This window comes from Pyricularia pennisetigena, chromosome 5, assembly GCF_004337985.1.
Source record: "Pyricularia pennisetigena strain Br36 chromosome 5, whole genome shotgun sequence".
Lineage (NCBI taxonomy): Eukaryota > Fungi > Ascomycota > Sordariomycetes > Magnaporthales > Pyriculariaceae > Pyricularia > Pyricularia pennisetigena.
In genome coordinates this window covers 3,022,392-3,040,540 of record NC_043743.1, presented here as the reverse complement: position 1 = coordinate 3,040,540, position 18,149 = coordinate 3,022,392, and the positions used below count along the sequence as shown (strand labels likewise).

At 50.2% G+C, this 18,149-nt stretch overlaps 6 protein-coding genes across 6 annotated transcripts; 5 read left to right on the top strand and 1 right to left on the bottom strand.

Moving 5' to 3' along the window:
- Positions 1-1,838: 1,838 nt before the first annotated feature.
- PpBr36_08842 (uncharacterized protein) lies at positions 1,839-3,254 on the top strand (the record flags this gene model as incomplete). Its single annotated transcript, XM_029895967.1, has 1 exon — positions 1,839-3,254. The coding sequence occupies one exon, from the start codon at positions 1,839-1,841 to the stop codon at positions 3,252-3,254; it is 1,416 nt and encodes a 471-aa protein (XP_029746997.1).
- A 1,052-nt stretch (positions 3,255-4,306) lies between these two features.
- PpBr36_08841 (uncharacterized protein) lies at positions 4,307-5,198 on the top strand (the record flags this gene model as incomplete). The annotated part of the gene is made up of 2 exons (XM_029895966.1): positions 4,307-5,028; positions 5,138-5,198. 2 exons carry the CDS (start codon positions 4,307-4,309, stop codon positions 5,196-5,198), a joined length of 783 nt encoding a protein of 260 aa, XP_029746796.1.
- A 2,395-nt stretch (positions 5,199-7,593) lies between these two features.
- PpBr36_08840 (uncharacterized protein) lies at positions 7,594-8,744 on the top strand (the record flags this gene model as incomplete). Its single annotated transcript, XM_029895965.1, has 4 exons — positions 7,594-8,055; positions 8,160-8,241; positions 8,304-8,364; positions 8,444-8,744. 4 exons carry the CDS (start codon positions 7,594-7,596, stop codon positions 8,742-8,744), a joined length of 906 nt encoding a protein of 301 aa, XP_029746795.1.
- Positions 8,745-8,832: 88 nt separating this feature from the next.
- PpBr36_08839 (uncharacterized protein) lies at positions 8,833-10,031 on the bottom strand (the record flags this gene model as incomplete). Its single annotated transcript, XM_029895964.1, has 2 exons — positions 8,833-9,568; positions 9,664-10,031. Coding segments are annotated over 2 exons (1,104 nt in total), but the record flags the coding sequence as incomplete, so codon positions are not given.
- A 1,953-nt stretch (positions 10,032-11,984) lies between these two features.
- PpBr36_08838 (uncharacterized protein) lies at positions 11,985-12,351 on the top strand (the record flags this gene model as incomplete). The annotated part of the gene is made up of 2 exons (XM_029895963.1): positions 11,985-12,092; positions 12,190-12,351. Coding segments are annotated over 2 exons (270 nt in total), but the record flags the coding sequence as incomplete, so codon positions are not given.
- A 1,537-nt stretch (positions 12,352-13,888) lies between these two features.
- Positions 13,889-15,762, top strand: PpBr36_08837 (uncharacterized protein; the record flags this gene model as incomplete). Its single annotated transcript, XM_029895962.1, has 2 exons — positions 13,889-14,458; positions 14,524-15,762. 2 exons carry the CDS (start codon positions 13,889-13,891, stop codon positions 15,760-15,762), a joined length of 1,809 nt encoding a protein of 602 aa, XP_029747607.1.
- Between the last annotated feature and the right edge of the window lie 2,387 nt (positions 15,763-18,149).

The window sequence follows — 18,149 nt, the reverse complement described above, 5'->3', positions numbered from 1 at the left end:
GGTTTGCTCTGCCACTTTCTGCGGTCAATATCAAGACCAACAACAGTGTGATGGAATGAATCCTCGAAAATTCCATAGTTTTATTTGAGGTTTTGCTCCGGGTACTGTTGCAGCACACTTGTGTGTGTGTGTGTGTGTGTGTACGAAGGTTCGGTCCCGTTTCAATTTGGTAGCGACAGTCCTCTTGGAGGATTATTCCAGTGCGTAGCGATATTAGACTCCAGAATTTAGACAATTAATTGATCGGGTGATTTCATTTCTTTAATTCTGCAATCACAAATAAAGATAATTCCTCCTATGGTAGACAGATACTCTATTAACACAAAAGAAAATTTGGATTATCTTGTGGTGTGTTCAGTAGCAAAGCACAGCCCCAGGCTGCTGAATCCCACTTGAATGCGATGCAGTTTTCTCCGTCGCAAAAACTGCCGAGACTGTTAGAGCCAGCAGGAATGAATCAACCACACAGCCTGACTAGCGCGGCCACCAACAACACCTTGCTTACTATTACGCCATTACCGTTACCCACTAATTCGAGCCCTATGGGGATGGGCTAGTGCGCTGATTTGCAGCCGTATCACCTCGGTGTCTGGGTGCGACTGGAACCGCAGATGTATCGAAACAAGTGCTCGACTCGTGCGCGCAACAATTACCCGACCGTGCTGGATTCTTTCTTACCCCTAGATCTGATTTGTTCCACTCCGTTGGCCCGTTACAAAACACATCCGTGGACACCTAGGTGAGCGCATCCACCATGTTTGTCCACTCTGGCAAGCCTGGTTACATTGGTTTCGCCAGGGCATCAAAAGGAGCTGGATTCGAAAGTTTCAGGGCCATAGCTGCCAAGTATGCAAGGGACGTGCGCGAGCAGCAACAACAAGCCTCGGTGGGATTGTCCAAGCCACTCGGGTTCTTGTGTTGGGCTGCTCTGGAGAACAGCAGTCAAAATCTAAAAATAGAAGCTCATCCGATGTTCTCTGCCGCGATTAATATCGTACAATTTGTGCGACCAGTATTTATTTTTATTTCCGGATGCAAGATCGCCGCCTCTTGTTGTGAAGGGTCAACCGCAGAAAAAACAAGGTTGATATATTATGTCGCACTCAAATTCTTTGTTTGACCTCCCAATATTCGGCTTTTCATGACGCACCGATGCTGGCTGCTTTTGCGTACCCACCTTACTTACCTACGTATCTGCCTCTTTGCCTACCTAGCTAGCTAGTCACTTGTGCACTTGTCTACGTACTTACTCAGTTACTTCCTCCTCTTCCACCTTCTCATTTGCCTTTTCACCTACGCTACCCACCTACTGCGTTAGCTATTAACTATATTTCCGCGTAATTGTCACACTTTCATACCTACCATTCGCCTATTTATTTCCACTTCCTAGCGAGTACTTGGTCAGGGCTCGGCGCTGAAGTAAAAGATGGGTTTAAATAGTGTATCATGCCTATCACCACTACGAGATATGTTGAAAGATACTTCTTAAGCCTTAGATTCTCTATACTGGCACTAAAAAATGGTGACATTATTGGTTTGCCAGGCACTTTGTGAAAACTAGTCTAGCAGTAGTACAGCACCCGACCTCTAGCTAGCCTTACCACGTGATGACGTGACGCCCCCTCCAAAATAGGCAGCAACGTCCGAATTAGGAAATGCCAAACCAAACGCGCTTCTCCGCGCAAAGCGTGTGTGCCTTGAACTCGAAGCTGAGCCTGTCTGCGCTCTTTGGTTCAAAGGCAGCTCCGATTGACTTTCAACTTAGTCCGGCTTTCCAAATCTGACCAGCAATCTGTCAACTAAACCATCAGTCTTGAACCACTCCAGCTCGCTTCAAAATGCCTAAACTTTCTGACATGCCGACTGAGATCCTTTGCCAGATCTCGCGGCAGCTCAGCACCACAGATCTCGGCAACCTGCGACTCACAAACAAGAGATATGAAGCGGCCATATTCAAGCCGTTTATGCGCGAGTTCTTCTCGAAAAAGCAATTCATGTTGACCGAGCCCAGTCTGCAGGCTCTGATTGACATTTCCCTTCACCCGCAGTTCGGAAAGGAGATCAAACACCTCATCCTTGGCCTCGATCACTATCAGACTGGCCTGGCAGATTTTGCGCCATCCGAAAATCAGAAGGTGGAGTATCTAATGGGTTTGTGTGCCCAAAGGGCCTTTGTCAACAGCGGCACAGCCCGCGACATGTTGGCCATGGCAGTCCAAAATCTGTCATCCCTTGAAGTTATCGACATTCGCGACTTCAGGAGCCAGACCCGCAATCGAGATCGGGGTGCCTTTGCAAGCTACGGCGCACTCACAGTTGAGCAATCGACCGGCCTCTCGCTGCTCATGACTCCAGGATCTGCTGCCGACTATTTTGCAATGACCCTGCCAAGCACCGCCTTCAGTACCGCCTTCAGCACCGTCGTTCAAGTCATTGGTCCGTCCCGCGGAATCGCTATTGAGACCGTCGTTCGCAACAGCCAATGGGGGCTCACGGATACCGCGTTTTTCCTCCCTGAATTCAACCGCGCCCGGACCGTTGCGGCTTTGCAATGCATGAAGAAGCTTCACCTGTGCCTCGACGTGAATAGAATCAATTTTACCTCCCAAACTGCCCAAGACCCGACGGACAAGGAAGCAAGACGCTGGATGGCCAAAAGCCATCTTCAAACCTTCCTTTCATACACTACGAACCTCGAGTGGCTGCGTCTGAACTTTTCCAAGCCTCCAGACTTTAATCTGCACAGATCATTACTCTGCTGGGTGGGCCTCCCTACACAATATGGCTCCCCAATCTTCGCCGCGCCCCTGAAGCGCCTCGACCTCGGCCAGGTGCGCCTGCGATCTGAAGAATACCTCGCCGTGTTCCGCAAATTCAAGGACACGCTAGAAGGCTTCAGCATTTGGAGCTCGTGCATCGAGATGACCACGCAGGACGTCAGGGACAAGGTGAACAAGTGGGGGCAGCTTTTTAAGAGGCTAGCTGAACTACCACGCCTCAAGGAAGTTGTGATTGGCCAGCTCCGGATCGAGCCGATGGGTTTTGTCGACATTGTTGCGAACGATGGGGAGAAGGGAGGACCCAGAGTCGAATACCGGGGGGACGACGCCGGTGGGTTCCTGAGGCGCCTGGCTGAGCGGACTGTGCCGCAGTGGCCGGCTTCGGACACGGAGTCGGAGTTGGACGACTCGGACGCGTTTGTTTCAGGCGAAGATGAAGACAGCGACGGCGAGAACAGCAGTGAAGAGGAATGAATGATTGCGAGAACGTTCATGATGTACAATTTCTGAGTTCGCACCTCAATCTTGTTCTTTTGGGTGATCACTACCAGGAAAATAGTAATTCATTTTCTAGCGAACAATAGGAAATACCTTCCTTCCAAGACGCTAGCAAATTTAGTAAAACCAGGTAAAGCATGTAAGCAAAGTAGGTAAACGAACACGCGAACGGGGATCTAAGTAGGCAGGCGGGTGGGTATATACCCACGTTAGTAGACAGGTGAGTAGATGGGGACATAGCCAGTCAGGGTAAATGAAATTATTGAGATTAAGCAAATTCGAAGGTATATAGGCACGTACGTTAGACAGAAGGTAGGTAGACAGAAGGTAGGTAGACAGAAGGTAGGTAGACAGAAGGTAGGTAGACAGAAGGTAGGTAGACAGAAGGTAGGTAGACAGAAGGTAGGTAGACAGAAGGTAGGTAGACAGAAGGTAGGTAGACAGAAATGTAAGCTGGAAATCAGGAGTTGGGCGGGGTTGAAAAACTAGACTACTGTAGTATGGGCCTACCTACTAATTCTACCTGCGCTAGGATCCCAAATGATCAAAATAACAAGAATTAATGGAAGGAATCAAATGCAAAACAATTGGGATAGTAGTGTTCTCGTATCAGCTTTATGACATATTTACCTCATAGCACGTCGCAATCAAGGCAGTTTTACAAAGATACTTATTCTTTTGTTGCCCCCGCGATTTGACATGCTCGGAGTTAACGGGTTTAATCACAAACAGCACTACGGTGTTTTCCCACTCCACTCCACTGTCCACTGTCGATTTGTGATCTCCAACTCAAAATGTTGATGTCACTACTTTTCACTGATGACTCGATCATTTATTTGCTCTATGCTCTCGCGCGCAATAAATTCAGAGACCGTTTTGCCCATGTAGATGACGAACCCTCTTCAAATTTTAAATGCATCGATTTTCCCAAGCCCTCACAACCCCATTCATATTCCCTTCATAAATTGTTGAACTTTTTTTTTTTTTTCTTTTTTTTCTGATTGCAATACTCACAACTCCAGCACAAAATGGGAATCTCACATTCGACCGCACGCTGGCTGGCGCCTCTAAGCTTTGTCGTAGACTTTGCGGCACAACAATATGGCATCTATGGCTCATCCCCCAACATGAAGCAGGTCCACGATGGCAACATGTCATTCTTTTCTCCCCAGGCCTACTTTATTGGGGCATTTTTCTTCCCCCAGCAACTGTTTCAGCTCGCGTGGTTATGGAAGCTTCACAATGCCGATCCGGAAGAGGAAGACACGAAGGAGATGGTCGACTTTGCGCCATTTTACGCGGCAGGAAACGTGCTCATCGCCACCTGGATGATCTTTTGGTGCAAGGATGACCTCAAGACCTCCAACTACTTTGTCATTGCCAACTCCCTGATGCAGCTCTTTTACGTCTTTGCACGGCTGCGGCCCATGCGGCTCGACTCGACCCGCTCGATCCTCAACCACGTCAACGCCAAGTCGTTCGCGGGAATCGGCTGCTTGGACCTCCTGCACAATACGGCCGCGGCTTACGCTGTCGGCCACCGCCCGTCCGGGGTGGTAAAGGCGTTGACCGCGGTCGGCTTCGGGGCTTTGGCTGCGAACAGCGACTGGATCTTTGGCGGGTGCCTCGTGTATGATTTGGTCGCATTGGCCGTGGGACAGTCTCAATACGGCGATGCAGGTTGGGCAAAGATGCTCGGCGCCTACGCCGTTGGAACTGCTGGGATTGTTGCGGCGCGGAATTACTTTCGGTGAGTCTTTCAAATCCTGCCTGCCTGGCGTTGGTTGCAGTCAGCTCGACTTTATTTTTATTTTTATTTTTTAGGCAAGGCTAACTCGAGATGGGTTATCTTGGCTAAGCCCACCCTACGTCAGGTCAAGCGGGTACGAGCCCGTTCGAGGCACAAGCCGGTCCACGTAGAAAAGGAACTGCGTGTGATCAACCATGACACCCGAAAAGTCAATTCAGCCAGTACGAATGTGGCTAAGTGGCTGGACCCTTTTTTTGTAACAATATTTCACATGCCTACTTGTCTGCCTATCCATATTGTCCAGCTACCTTCTTATCTATCCAAGACTGTGTCGTGATGACTTTTTCCTCTTGCCGTCTCATTATCTACTTGTTTAATGGTTTTGTATTCCATCTCATATTTTGCGCTATGGCAGAATCGCTGCCTCATATGTACTCTGTCTCCCTTAACCGCGCACAAGATTTTACCTGTGTGCTTTGCAGCAATCCCCGACTGCTTCATATATGACCGAAAAGATCAATGACAGTAATCCCCATGTACAATAATTATCATCCTCTACCTATTAATACATCTATTGCAGTATGAAACCACCAAGATGCTAGCTTGCCCTTTCGCTCCCTTGTGGTTCCCTTCAGCTCGACTGGATACTCGGAGAATTAAAATCAATATTGGCTTGGCATTAGGCTGTACTGCACACATACGAGTTTCTCTGCCCCGATCCCACACCCCGGTGCGGCGGGCATTCATTCCTACGCAGTCCATCCCTGCCTGGTTTCCCTTGCATCCACGCGGACAAGACAATGCGCCGTCACGTTCCACTGCTCCCTGCCCTTGCATGGCGCATCGTCCCGGTGCACGCACGTCAAGCTTGTCTACCGGCGACTATATCCCACTGCTGCTATGCCGGAAACTGCCCCCTCCAACCAAAGAGCCCTGCGAAACCAGATGACGCCAAATAGGGCCTTGCTCTGGTTTCCCGAAGTAGCCGCCGCTTGGCTCCCTCAGCTGCCGCCCAGGGCAAGCCACTCCAGATGTCCCAATTCGGGAATTGATTGGGAGTATCGGCGCAGCCCAGTCTGCCTAGCTCAGCCCTCTTGTTGCTGCTTGTGGTGTGGTGTGGTCGATCACGATACCGCCGCGCCTGCCTTTAGTGTCCCATAGAGAAGGGACTCACCACCCGAAGTGGGTATGCCTAGGTCGGGACAGTAGCCTGGATACAATGTCGCCACTTTGTATACATGCGCACTGCCGGGAGCAGCCTTAGCGACAAGGTCATATGCAAGGTCCACCCTCCCCTTCGAGATTTTCATCCAAGCAAGCTTGCACGAAAACCCCCCCTCGATCTTGATATGTCTGACAGCATCACCCGGCGTCGAGGTCCGCATTCCTTTGAAGGGCCTGGCCAGTGACACACAGGCACGCAATGTTAGACACATTTTTTGCGGACCACTTGCAGGCCCCTTCGTATGGGAGCGGAGATGGGGTTCCTGCAGCCTTACAGGCAGCCGGCGGCATACGGTTCAGATTCTATCCCTGAGGTTGGCAAGGGTCTGAAAAACCCTCCCCTCCCCCTCCCCTTTATCTTTGACAAATTCTGACTCCCACGCCGAGCTGCTCAGTAGTGCGGCGGGGACTGATTTGTGGCACAGATTCGAAGCGCGCCCCAAGCTTCTCGCCAGCACTTCTGTGGGAATAGGAGAGGGATCGTCAAGATGCCCTCAAAGGACTTTTTCTGTAGCCGCGGGACGCGCAGTGTGGTTGTCGTGATGGGAGCTGTGGACTGCCTGCCGGGAGAACATGGTGTGTCTGCTGAGAGTATCGCGCGTGGGGCGTTGCGAGTCTAGACAACGACTATTGCCCCTTGTCCTGCCAGACTATTGGGAAATACGCCTCGAGAGGCGCGGTGGTAAGTCGGTCTTGGATCGTCCATGATAGGTTGTGGTTTGTTCCGTCCCAAGCCGGAAGAGGGTGTCCTCAGCGAAGTCTAGCAGCCCAGCTTGCGGCCTGGAGGCGGACACAACTGAGTTGACTCGTGATCTCTGCCCTGTCATTCGGGCATTCTTGTTCTGTACAAGGGCTCCAAAGACGGAGTAGATGTGAGCGGGTCGACGGCTGTGATGGAGGAATGTCGGCGAGGTGGGACGTTCAGTACGGTTGGACAAAAAAAGAGATATAAAAGTGGTGTCGTCTCCCGCCCTTGAACAAATATATCAGTAAAAATTGAATCAAGCTCCCCGGCTGACAAGGAGATCTTCCGCCGAAGATCTAAGACATATATATATCTGCTTTGACCCTATTAGACGAGCTCGCTTCTCCATTGCGCCTCGCACGGCACAGACTACTTTAATAATATATTCTGCACCTGCATCTTGCCGTTTCCCGGTAAATTTGCCATAGTGAGCTGGCAGAATTCGGATAGACGGCCACTACATCCAAGAAACGGAACCTGTCAACCTTTTTATCCCTCGCTTCATTCGTCTGCTATTCTCGTCTTCTTTTTTTTTTGCTCGCTGAGCAGCCGCCTTTGAACAAGCTCCATCCGAGAAAGGAGAAGTAGCAAAAAAAATGCACACCTTTTCTTTCCTCCCCTGCCTCCTCCTCTCCCTCCTTCTCCTCCTGGTCTCCACCGCCCACGCCATCGAAATCAAGGTCGTGTCGGTGACGGCCGAGGATGGCGCCAAGCCCATCGACCCGGCCAGCATCAAGCTGGTGCCGCGGCCCCTGAGCCCTTCGTCGATCGAGCGCGTCCGCAACAAGACGGCCGGAGACGAAGAGGACCCCGGGAGGACCAGCCGACGGAGCAGCGGCGCGGGCAACGCCGTCTCGTACAGCGGCAACTGGTGCGGCGCCATGCAGAACGCGCCGGCAAGCAACCTCGTCTCGTCCGTCTCGGGCTGGCTCACGGCGCCGATCCTCGACATCCGGCACACCGAGAACCGGACGCCGCAGTTTGCCGCGTCGTGGATGGGCATCGACGGCGGGGAGAATTGCCGCACTGCGTTGTTGCAGGGTGGCACCACGACCGAGGTATGTCTGGACTTTTTTTTTGTCGTGTAGCAAGTTTGGTTGAGTGCAGAAGAAAAAAAAAAAAAGCTGCAAGTGACTAACAATGTGCCCTCCCCCCTGTCCAGATCGATGCGAACGGTTTCCAGACGTCCAAGGCCTGGTTCGAGTGGATCCCTGATGCAGCCTTTGACATCCCAAACATGCCTGGTAAGTTTATTACTGGTCCAGTCCGGAATTGTTGACGACTATGGCTAACGACTTATTCTCAGTGGCGCCTGGTGACAACATTTACATCAAAGTGGAAGCGCTGAGCAGCAGGCGAGGTCGAATGTAAGTGTGCCCATGGTCCGGGGAACATATTCCTGTAGATACTAGACTATTGCATGCAGCTGACCACATATACTTGCAGCACAATGACCAACGCAGACCAGCCCTTTTCCATCGTGATAGAGCTCACAGACGGCCAGCCGCTCTGTCGTCGACACGCAGAGTGGATCGTCGAGAACTTCCGCGTCAATTCTAACCGGGTTCCGTTTGCGAAATTTGACGACATTTGGTTCCAGGAGTGCGAGGTCAAGCTGCAGAACGGACAAACCTGGGGAGTAGACGGCTCCAGGATGTACTACATGGAAACTGTCTACGATGTCCCGGTCTGTCGTGCACTCGAGTACGACAACGGTATATTTTTGGCAGAGTCGGACGGAAACTGAGACAGTTTGTGATTGTAATCTTGGAATGGGGGTCTTTTTTGTTTCTTTGTATTCTTTGTTTACTTTCAAGCCCAGTCTGGGCCTCGTCTTAATAGCCAAGCTCTTTGTTCACCAAGTTGACGAGCTCCTTCCCCTCGGACATCCGCTCGAGGTTGTACCGCAATATTTTTAAACATCTTTTATTGTAATTGAAAGAATTGCCACTCACATGGGGCGTAATGATGACGTTTTTGTAGTCCCAGAGTTTGTGGTCGCTGGGCAATGGCTCAGGGTCCGTCACATCCAAGGCAGCGCCTCTGATCAACCCCTGATCGAGGGCCTCCATGAGCGCCTCCGTATCAACAATTGCACCCCTCCCGACGTTGCTCAGGTAGGCTTTTTTCTTGCCGAGAAGCTTGAACTGGTCGGTCGAGATCATCCCCCTGGTCTTTTCAGTCAGGGGCAGCGTGATGACGAGCAGGTCCAAGCCCGAGCCTAGGAACTCGCTCAGCTGCTCATCCCCGTGGAACCACCTGGACGGGAAGATCCCCTCAGGGTCCCCCAGCCCGGGCTCGGTAAAGGATTCATCGCGGCGCGACTCAGGAGTCGATCGCTCGTGGAGGGTGTATGCGTACACATCCATGCCGAGCGAGCGGGCGACACGTGCGCACTGGCGGCCGATGCATCCGTAACCGAGGATCCCGACACGCAGGCCCACTGCGTCCTCGACATCTTCATCGGTTTGGGAAAGCTCCCAATGGCGAGCCTTTTGGTACTCGAGATACTGAGGAATCTGATGCTGAGAGGCTAAAAATGTTGCAAATACCCACTCTGTCATTTGGGGTCTGGTGTGTCGTCAGCAGGGCTGCTAAAAAAAGGCCATGTTCGGGCATCTGAAGGTTTGATGTGGGACGCGCTAGGGGAAGGAAGGGATGCCTACGGATGGACTCCGTTAGCGGTGCAAAACTTGATATCCGTCTGCTCCTTGAATAATGGAACGCATTTTACGTGATCCGCCCCTGCAGACAACAGCTGAACGTAAACCAAGCTTGGCACCATCTCCAATGTTGGAAACGATCTCCACGTGAAGAGAACTGTCGTCCTCGCCCACAAGTCCGCGGGTACCTCCTCCGGCAGCTTCTCATCTCGATAACTGATCCTGAAGCTGTGCACCTCAATTCCTGGGCTCACATCGGCCAGACTTGCAAGCCAAGCCGGGTCTGGATCCCAGGGCATCAGGATGAGCAGGACGTGATCGGTGGGCGACATTCCGATGTCCGGTTTTGATTCATTCAAACCAAGGTGTGGCTTGGATTCCAGAATTAGAACAAACTAAAAGGTAGAACTAAAGAGCAGAGAGAATTCGTCATGGAAAAAGTTGGGACAAAGGGGGAAAAGAATCGCATGAAGTTTGCTGGTCCATGACTGAATCTAAGGCTGAGACAAGCTACGCTCTTTTTTCCCCGTTCAAACAAAAAAAAAAGCGCTGCTCCGTTATCGGACGCGCAAATGTGGAATTCTAATGGTGGGCAGGGCCATCAGAGTGAACCGTAGTCTTGGTAAAAAAAAATAATAGCCAATGTCTTATCTACTCTATGTTTGGATTGAAGAATCGATTGATTGCTAATGGGGTTTTCAGGTCAGGTCAATAACTGATTGTGATCGTCCCAACCTTTAAGAAACCAAATCAGATCTTGCGTCATGTACAACAAAAATAGATAAGACTGTCTGAATTGCATTGCAGCAGGTTGACGCTAAAGTGGGCAGAACGAGCCTGATCGTGCCTACATTGAATTAAGCTTGGGCGGCCACGCTAATCCTTCACTGTAGGGCCATCATCTGCTGCATCTGATCTTCCATTCAATAGGTTAGTTATTCAACTTTTTCTTTTTTTCTCATCGTCCACCTGGTTGATCCTTGAGGAATGAAGCAGCCGAGCTTTTACCCGCCCGGCCAAAGATTGTGGCCTGGGTAATGTTCAATTGTGTTTGTATGATGGCGGGAAAAAATTTCCGGATGCCAGGGGCCTTTTTTTTTTTTTTATCATGTGTGTGTGTGTGTGTGTGTGTGTGTGTGTGTCTCATGAGAAGAAGCTGCATGTCATCCAGTTGTAATGAGTTTCATTAGGCGTTCTGGCTTTTTTATTTTTATTTTTTTATTGATGTTGTTTAAATGATTTCCATTCCCTTTTTGTCGAGCGCCCCTTGGCTTGGAGGGTTCAGTGGTTGGGCACAAAAGCCAAACTGCCGCCAGGATTGACCAAGATTCTGACTGACAAGGACTCAATAATGGCACCCAAGTCGGGCAAGAGACCCGACTAGGAAGGTTTGCCAAAAAAAAAAAAAAAAAAAAAAAAAAAAATTGCTGACCTTAATGGCCCATTCATAATGGTTGGTTATTCAGCGGGTCGTTCCTACGCGTTTTGTCTTACTAAACTTCCAGGATCAAGGTACACACAGTGATGTGCGAGTCTGAGTCTGAGTCTGAGTCTCTCTAGTAATACTAAAGACTCCCTCCCCGCGTCGCTGTGTTCGTTTTCGTATCTATATCAACGCACCCGTATACACCGTGATTTTCATTTCGAGGTTTTCCTATATACTTCATACAATCAACTGCCGCTGGCAATGCCACGCACAAGTCGCTGCTGTTCTAAGCACTCGATCAGTCTGTGACTTGGTCTGGATGCTGCGTCAGCTCTCGAGGAATCTATTCCTAGCTAGAGATGAAGATGACCAAGTGGGTAAACGAGATGTTTGCGACAACAGTGATGCTTATACGTCCACTGTCCCCTCGTTACGACGATTTTTGTTGCGATAATTAATCCGTGCTTGATATTGCTTTGTCTGCACGATTACGAAGCTAGGGCAGCAATGGCAAGTAGTATTTCCCCAACATCAATCAACCAAAGCCGGCAGTCAGATGAGCAACCTCCATTGTACCCCGCGATACGACCTCATCAACTACCATTGTTTTCACATCCTGAAGTGGAATCCAGGTCGCATGCACGTGCAATGACTCGATTTTCTTTGGCAAGGTCCCTTTGATGGTACGGTACGCACAGCCCAGCAGTGCCTGGCTAACCAAGTAGGTACGAAGGGACCTGACCTAGCAGGGGCGCTTGGCCATCCCCCACGTTGCGATCTGGCGGTCCAAGCTCCGTGAAGCGCTCCCCATAAAATATAAATCCACTTAAAGTGCAGGTGCTCCGGGGAAGCTAGGCTTGTCAACTTTAAAAAGGAAGGAAGTATTATCAAAGGGGCCAAAACAAGAAAGAAGGACGAAAAAAGGAGAAAAAAAAAAAAAAAAAAAAAAAAAAAAAACNNAAAACTGAAACCGAACCGCACAAGCCCAAATGCGGACCCGAGCACGGTAGCCCACAACAACTCTGCACATCACATCAACATACTTCTTTTCCTCATCCTCTTCGGGCATGAATGCAATCACAACCAACTACGTGACAATGCAGCCAAGTATTGATTGGCGCATCGATCCAGTACATGATCATGAACACAATAATTCAAATCCATGGCAACTCATAAATCAAAAAGTCTGCCGAGGTACTGCTTATTCCCCCCTCATGAAAACCAAGAATGTCGAAGAGGGGGTGATCGTCTCTTCAGGCTCATGAACACACCAACTTGAATTATTTTGCATGTGCCATCGGAACTCGCGCTACCCTCCTACTTTCACTCTGCATATCGAATGTGCGTCTTTCAGATCCTAATTCGGGGCCATCGCTCTTTTTACCCGTGTTGCGACTAGTTGTCCCGGCTACGTGCCGTTTGGCGCAACCTGCGCGAATCAAGTTCAGGCTAACGACGAGTGGCTTGCCAAATCGCCCCTAGCTTTTGTGGCGCGTCCCTATGCAAATCCATCCGAGAGCGAAGTATTGTTTCTATCTTTATTTTCCCTACCCTTGATTCTCCGATGCCCACACGAATCAGGGGAGTTGACAAGCGAATTTAACAACGGCCCGCAACCACGTTGCCAAGCAGTTGAGATACATTTTAATTTTCTTTTTATTTGATTTCTTTCTATTTAATTGCTTTTTATTCTTTTCCTCATGCGATGATGACCCTTGCTCATTAGAGCTGAAGTTGGCCAATCTCTTAATACCCCCGCACTATTATGCGCGTCCACATTGCCAGGCAGCCAGCCAACCCATGACTTTGACCGCAATGTTAACACCCTCCACCCCAGCTCCGTAATGGTCGGGGGGTCTTGTGTACAGTACCCACACCATACGGCGAACTTGGCCCAAGTAGGCAAATAACTCCTTTCCCCAGACCAAATTTCTCGTCGAATTGCGGAGGCACCTGGTCGGTCTACTACTCTAAAAGATCCAGGGCAGAAAAGCACAAATCCCTGATCGCTGCCCTTGCTTTACTTTAACCTTGTTTGACAGTGTCGTGAAAGGAACAATAAAAGATGTGTGGGAAGTGCTCTCCACGAAAAGAGAGAAAAAAAAAAAAAAAGAGTCTGTACCTCAACAGACTGGCCTTGGCATCCGTATTGACCGGGCTTTCATGGGCTCGCTCAAGGCTCCCGGGCTTTAGAGCAGGACTTGCGAGTTCCGGCCTAGCCGTCTTCAGGGCATTGATGGACAAGAACTGACCTTTTCTCGTCTGAACTTGAGAAGTTGACTTCTGGAAGTTTCCCGCTAGTTTTCTTCCTGATGGATGACCTAACAACCGTTGTCAATGGCAGGGGAACCTTTCCTACTGGCAGTGCAGCGTGTGCGTCGATTATCCCGTAAAGCGGATTCTAACAAAACGGAATCGAGACCACGAAATCTCGTACCTTTTGGGAAGAGACGCGGGGATCTTCGGCCAAACTGGTCTAGTCGCCCAGCCAGGCTGTCTGCATGTAGTAGTACCCACCATTGGAAAGTATTGACCATGCCCACATCCCACACAAACAGTGCTCTGCCAGCAAGCAATAAGTAAGTATATATATCCCGTCACTCATGCTTCCCTTATTCCCCCGATGTCCTGGTGTTCGTCAAGTGCCTTCCCATACACTCGCCCATCCCCCTTGGTTGACCGTTACCCTTTTCGTCTCTTAGCTGAGATTGATACCACTTGAACTACCTTCATTTGTTTCATCACGTAGCTTCAAGCCTTGTGTGACCCCCGCCAAAGACAGCCAAGGAGGGGTAGCACACGATGAAAGGCTCCGTCCTCTCCGCTCTCTCAGCCATCGTCCTGGCGGCAGCCGGTGTCCATGCTAGAGTTACTATAACTCAGCAACTGCCACCGGTGGACCCACGACTCCCACAGCTGAACCTCTCCGGGCTCGAAGTCCCACTTGATCTGCGAGCGCCAGAAGAGGCGTTCAGGATCGAGGAACGCAAGGAGTCACCACAGGTAGAGATGAAGGATGGGTCTTTAATCAAGGGCTCTGTCCTTGGCGGTGTCGAGTCTTTCAAGGGCATCCCCTTTGCGGAACCACCAGTCGGCGACCTGCGCATGAGGCCTCCTGTGCGACTGAAGAAGCCCCTCGGCAAATTCGACGCTTCCATGATTATCCCGCCGCAATGCCCACAGTTCATCTTCTCCACCGTGAGTGGCGGTTTGTTGACACAGGTCCTCGGAAACCTGATCAACAAGGGGCTTTTCCAAAAGGTCCTGGACGCGACCGAGGACTGCTTGAACATCAACGTGCAGAGGCCCAAAGGTGTCAAGGCTGGTGACAAGCTGCCTGTACTATTCTGGATTTTCGGCGGTGCTTTCGAGGTATGTCGTCGTCGTTTACCTCATCTGCACATCGCCGGCGCTAACAACATACCCCCATGGAACAGCTTGGCAGCAACGCCATGTACTCTGGCACCCCGATTCTTGAGAGGGCCGTGAAGCAAGGCCAACCCTTCATCTTCGTGGCTGTAAACTACCGCGTGGGAGGTTTTGGCTTTATGCCAGGCGAGGAGATCTTGGCTGAGGGATCCGCAAACGCTGGGCTGCTGGACCAGCGCATGGGCATGGAGTGGGTTGCCGACAACATCGAGGCGTTCGGCGGCGATCCCGACAAGGTCACCATCTGGGGCGAGTCTGCCGGCGCCATCTCGGTGTTTGACCAGATGGCCCTGTACGATGGCAACGCTACTTACAAGGGCAAGCCACTCTTCCGCGGCGCCATCATGAACTCTGGCAGCATCATCCCTGCTGATCGGGTCGACTGCCCCAAGGGCAAGGTGGTCTACAACACAGTCGTCAAGGCGGGTGGTTGCTCGGGTCGAAGTGATACGCTGAAATGCCTCCGCGAGCTCCCTTACGACAAATTCCTCAAGGCAGCCAACGCGCCCCCGGCCTTTCTGGGTTACAACTCGGTCGCGCTGTCATATCTCCCCAGGCCTGATGGCAAGGTTCTCACTGCCAGCCCTGACGTTCTGGTCCTTGGGAAGCGGTACTACCCCGTCCCCATGATCATTGGCGACCAGGAGGATGAGGGAACGTTTTTCTCCCTCGTCCAGACCAACATCACTACTACCGAGAAGCTCGTCACCTATCTCAGCGAGATCTTCTTCCCAGCAACTGATATCAACAAGATCAAAGGTCTGGTGAACGCATATCCCGAAGACCCGCGCGAGGGCTCGCCGTTCCGCACCGGTACATCGAATCAGGTCTACCCTCAATTCAAGCGTCTTTCCGCCATCCTGGGCGACATCACTTTCACCTTGACTCGTCGGCTGTTCCTCTTTGCCTCCGCGACCCTGAACCCGGACGTCCCCTCGTGGTCATACCTGTCCAGCTACGACTACGGCACCCCCATCGTGGGCACGTTCCACGGCAGCGATCTCTTGCAGATCTTTTACGGAATCCTCCCCAACTACGCGAGCAGGACCACCGTCTCCTACTATACCAACTTTCTGTACAACCTGGACCCCAACAAGGGCATCAAGGACATAATGTACTGGCCCAAATGGAGTGAGAAGCAGGAGCTGATGAACTTTTTTGCCAACAATGCCAAGTTGATCCCGGACAACTTTAGAAACGAGAGCTACAACTTTCTGCTGGCCAACTTCCTCAGCTTTTATATTTAAAAAAAAAAAAAAAGAAACAAAAGCTGGGGTTGTGGCTATGTTTTGACTGACGGTGGTGTTTTTGCTCAAAAGACTATTTTCCTTTTGTTTTGTGTTTTTTTTTTTTTTTTTTTACAATGGCATCTCACTGATACCAGTCGCCTTGCGATCAGCTTCACCAGGAAGTGAAGGGTTCTAATCTATCTCTTTTTTTTCATGTATATATTGGGCGGGCACATAGTTCATGGGTTGCATGTCGGCGTTATGAGGAAGCATGGGTCTTTTTCACGCCAAATGATATTTTACTTTATCACTCTCCCCATTACCACTTATCTCGGTGTGACTTTGGAAAGACGTAAGTCTCGAAAGCGATATTATTGGAAGCCACACTACGTCATATCTTGTCCACGATTCATTGAACAACGTCTACCATAGTAGAATACTTTTGCATTCCGTCCTTGTGCTTGTCATGGATCTTGAACATTTGTTCAAGATCCATGACATGGTCCAAATCCATACCGGGCTGTCCCTGGCACAAAAGTGAAGAGCACTCGGCACGAATGGCGATCAACCTACATCCTTGGCTGGTTCTCCGCAATCCAGTTCTGGGGTTAAGGCCAACAGCTCGGGAATTGATTCGTAGATCACCGCCGACCTTGTTCACTTGACCAGAAAGCATAAATTTAACTTGGGCCCTGTTGTCGATCGCTGACATGATTGGCGCGCATGCAGAAGGAAATTAATACAAAAACAACCCTCCCCCCCTTGCCTGCATCGGGCCGCTGCGTGCTGCACGCCAAGCCAACTGCAGCACTAAATAGGCAACAACAGTCTTGGTGGGGTCACAATAGCTTTGGCTGCGCGCTTGGTGATGCTGCATCTATAATACTTTTTTTTTTCTTTTTTTGTCTTTTGGTGTTTCTGATTTTGTACAGAGTATACTCGTCGCACTAATTGCCAGCGACGAGCAAATATGTGCACAGCTTTGGTTTTTGTCTGTCTACTGGCACTCCTCGTCCACACGTTATGTAATCTGTCTATGTTACAAGCTATCCGTATGTGGACATAGTTAAGTTATAGCCATATTTCATGCGACCATTCCGCATGTTGTCGATGGGTATTGCTGTTTTGTAATATAAGAATCGTACCCGTTGCCGGAGACCCCCAGCTTGCTCACCACCAGCGCGGCTAGAACAACCGGTAGCCTCTGTTCTGGGGCGAAGTCTATGCTGCAACGGGTTCATCAATATTAAGCACTCAACCGGAAAGGCACAATTTTTGGCAATTAGACAAAAAAAAATCATGGAACTCTTTGAGTGTCTACCATGTCCACTCACGCCTGCCTCCAAGCATGGTGGGTACGGTACTTCTGACTGACCCCTGAGGCTTTTCCACTGTTGTGCGGCAAACACCACCACACAATAAAACTTCAATACCCTCACCTTGAATTTATCCGCAGCCATGGGAGAATCGCCTCATACTACGGCGTATATCTGAGGTGGAATGCGAATTCTGCTCTTGGTTCTTGAGGACAAATTATTGAGACTTTTCTATCTGATTCCAGGATTTTGCTCCATTTGGCTTTGTTTTGCCTCGTTTTATTTCTGGGCTGCTCTCTGCGGGGTTTGGTTACGGTGATTTCGATTTGTCTCCGGTTTGACATGGACAGGTGCGCGCGCATAATGAGAAGGCAGTAATTTCTCAGCGCTCTGCTCTGCGGACGACATGTTAAGCCCCGCGGACTTTCTCTGTGCGGGTGCAAAGATGATTGATGCCGTTGGTGTGTGGGTTTTTATTGAACTGACCTTTAACAAGTTGTATTCTAATCCTATGGTGGCCCCTGAACAAAACAGCCATAGCTGTTGCCCTAGTGCTTCTCCAGTACTTTTGCCTGCCTGTCATCCCTCCAATTCTTGTCAGTTTTTGAGAGCTGAGGTCTAGCTATTATACGACCCGTCGGGTTGTTTTTAGCCCTATTCGGCTGTGTCCCGACGGCAGCTATTACTTCCTTTTTAGGTCTGGGGAAATGCAAACCTTATATAAGTCTCGTGTTCTATAACATGGGTCGAGCATATATTGAGGGCCACCTGCTGAAGTTAAACTTGAGCACAAGCACTGATGCACTATTGTTCCATCTCATTGACGAAGTGGCTTGTCTATAATAGGGACTAAAACGACCATCTCACCTACAAGATTCGAGGGAATGTCTCGGCTCGAAATTATATGCTTGTCATTACAACACGGGGGTGAATGCCCTTGAGTGGTTTCCTCCACTTTTTTAACTAATGCCAATATGAAGCCGGGCCTCCCTTTAACTAAATCGATTCCAGCGAAGACCCGGTCAAAAACGCAGCCTTTTTTTTTGGGCAAAACTGACTCTGGCCTTGGGTTGCGCAGGATGTTGCTCT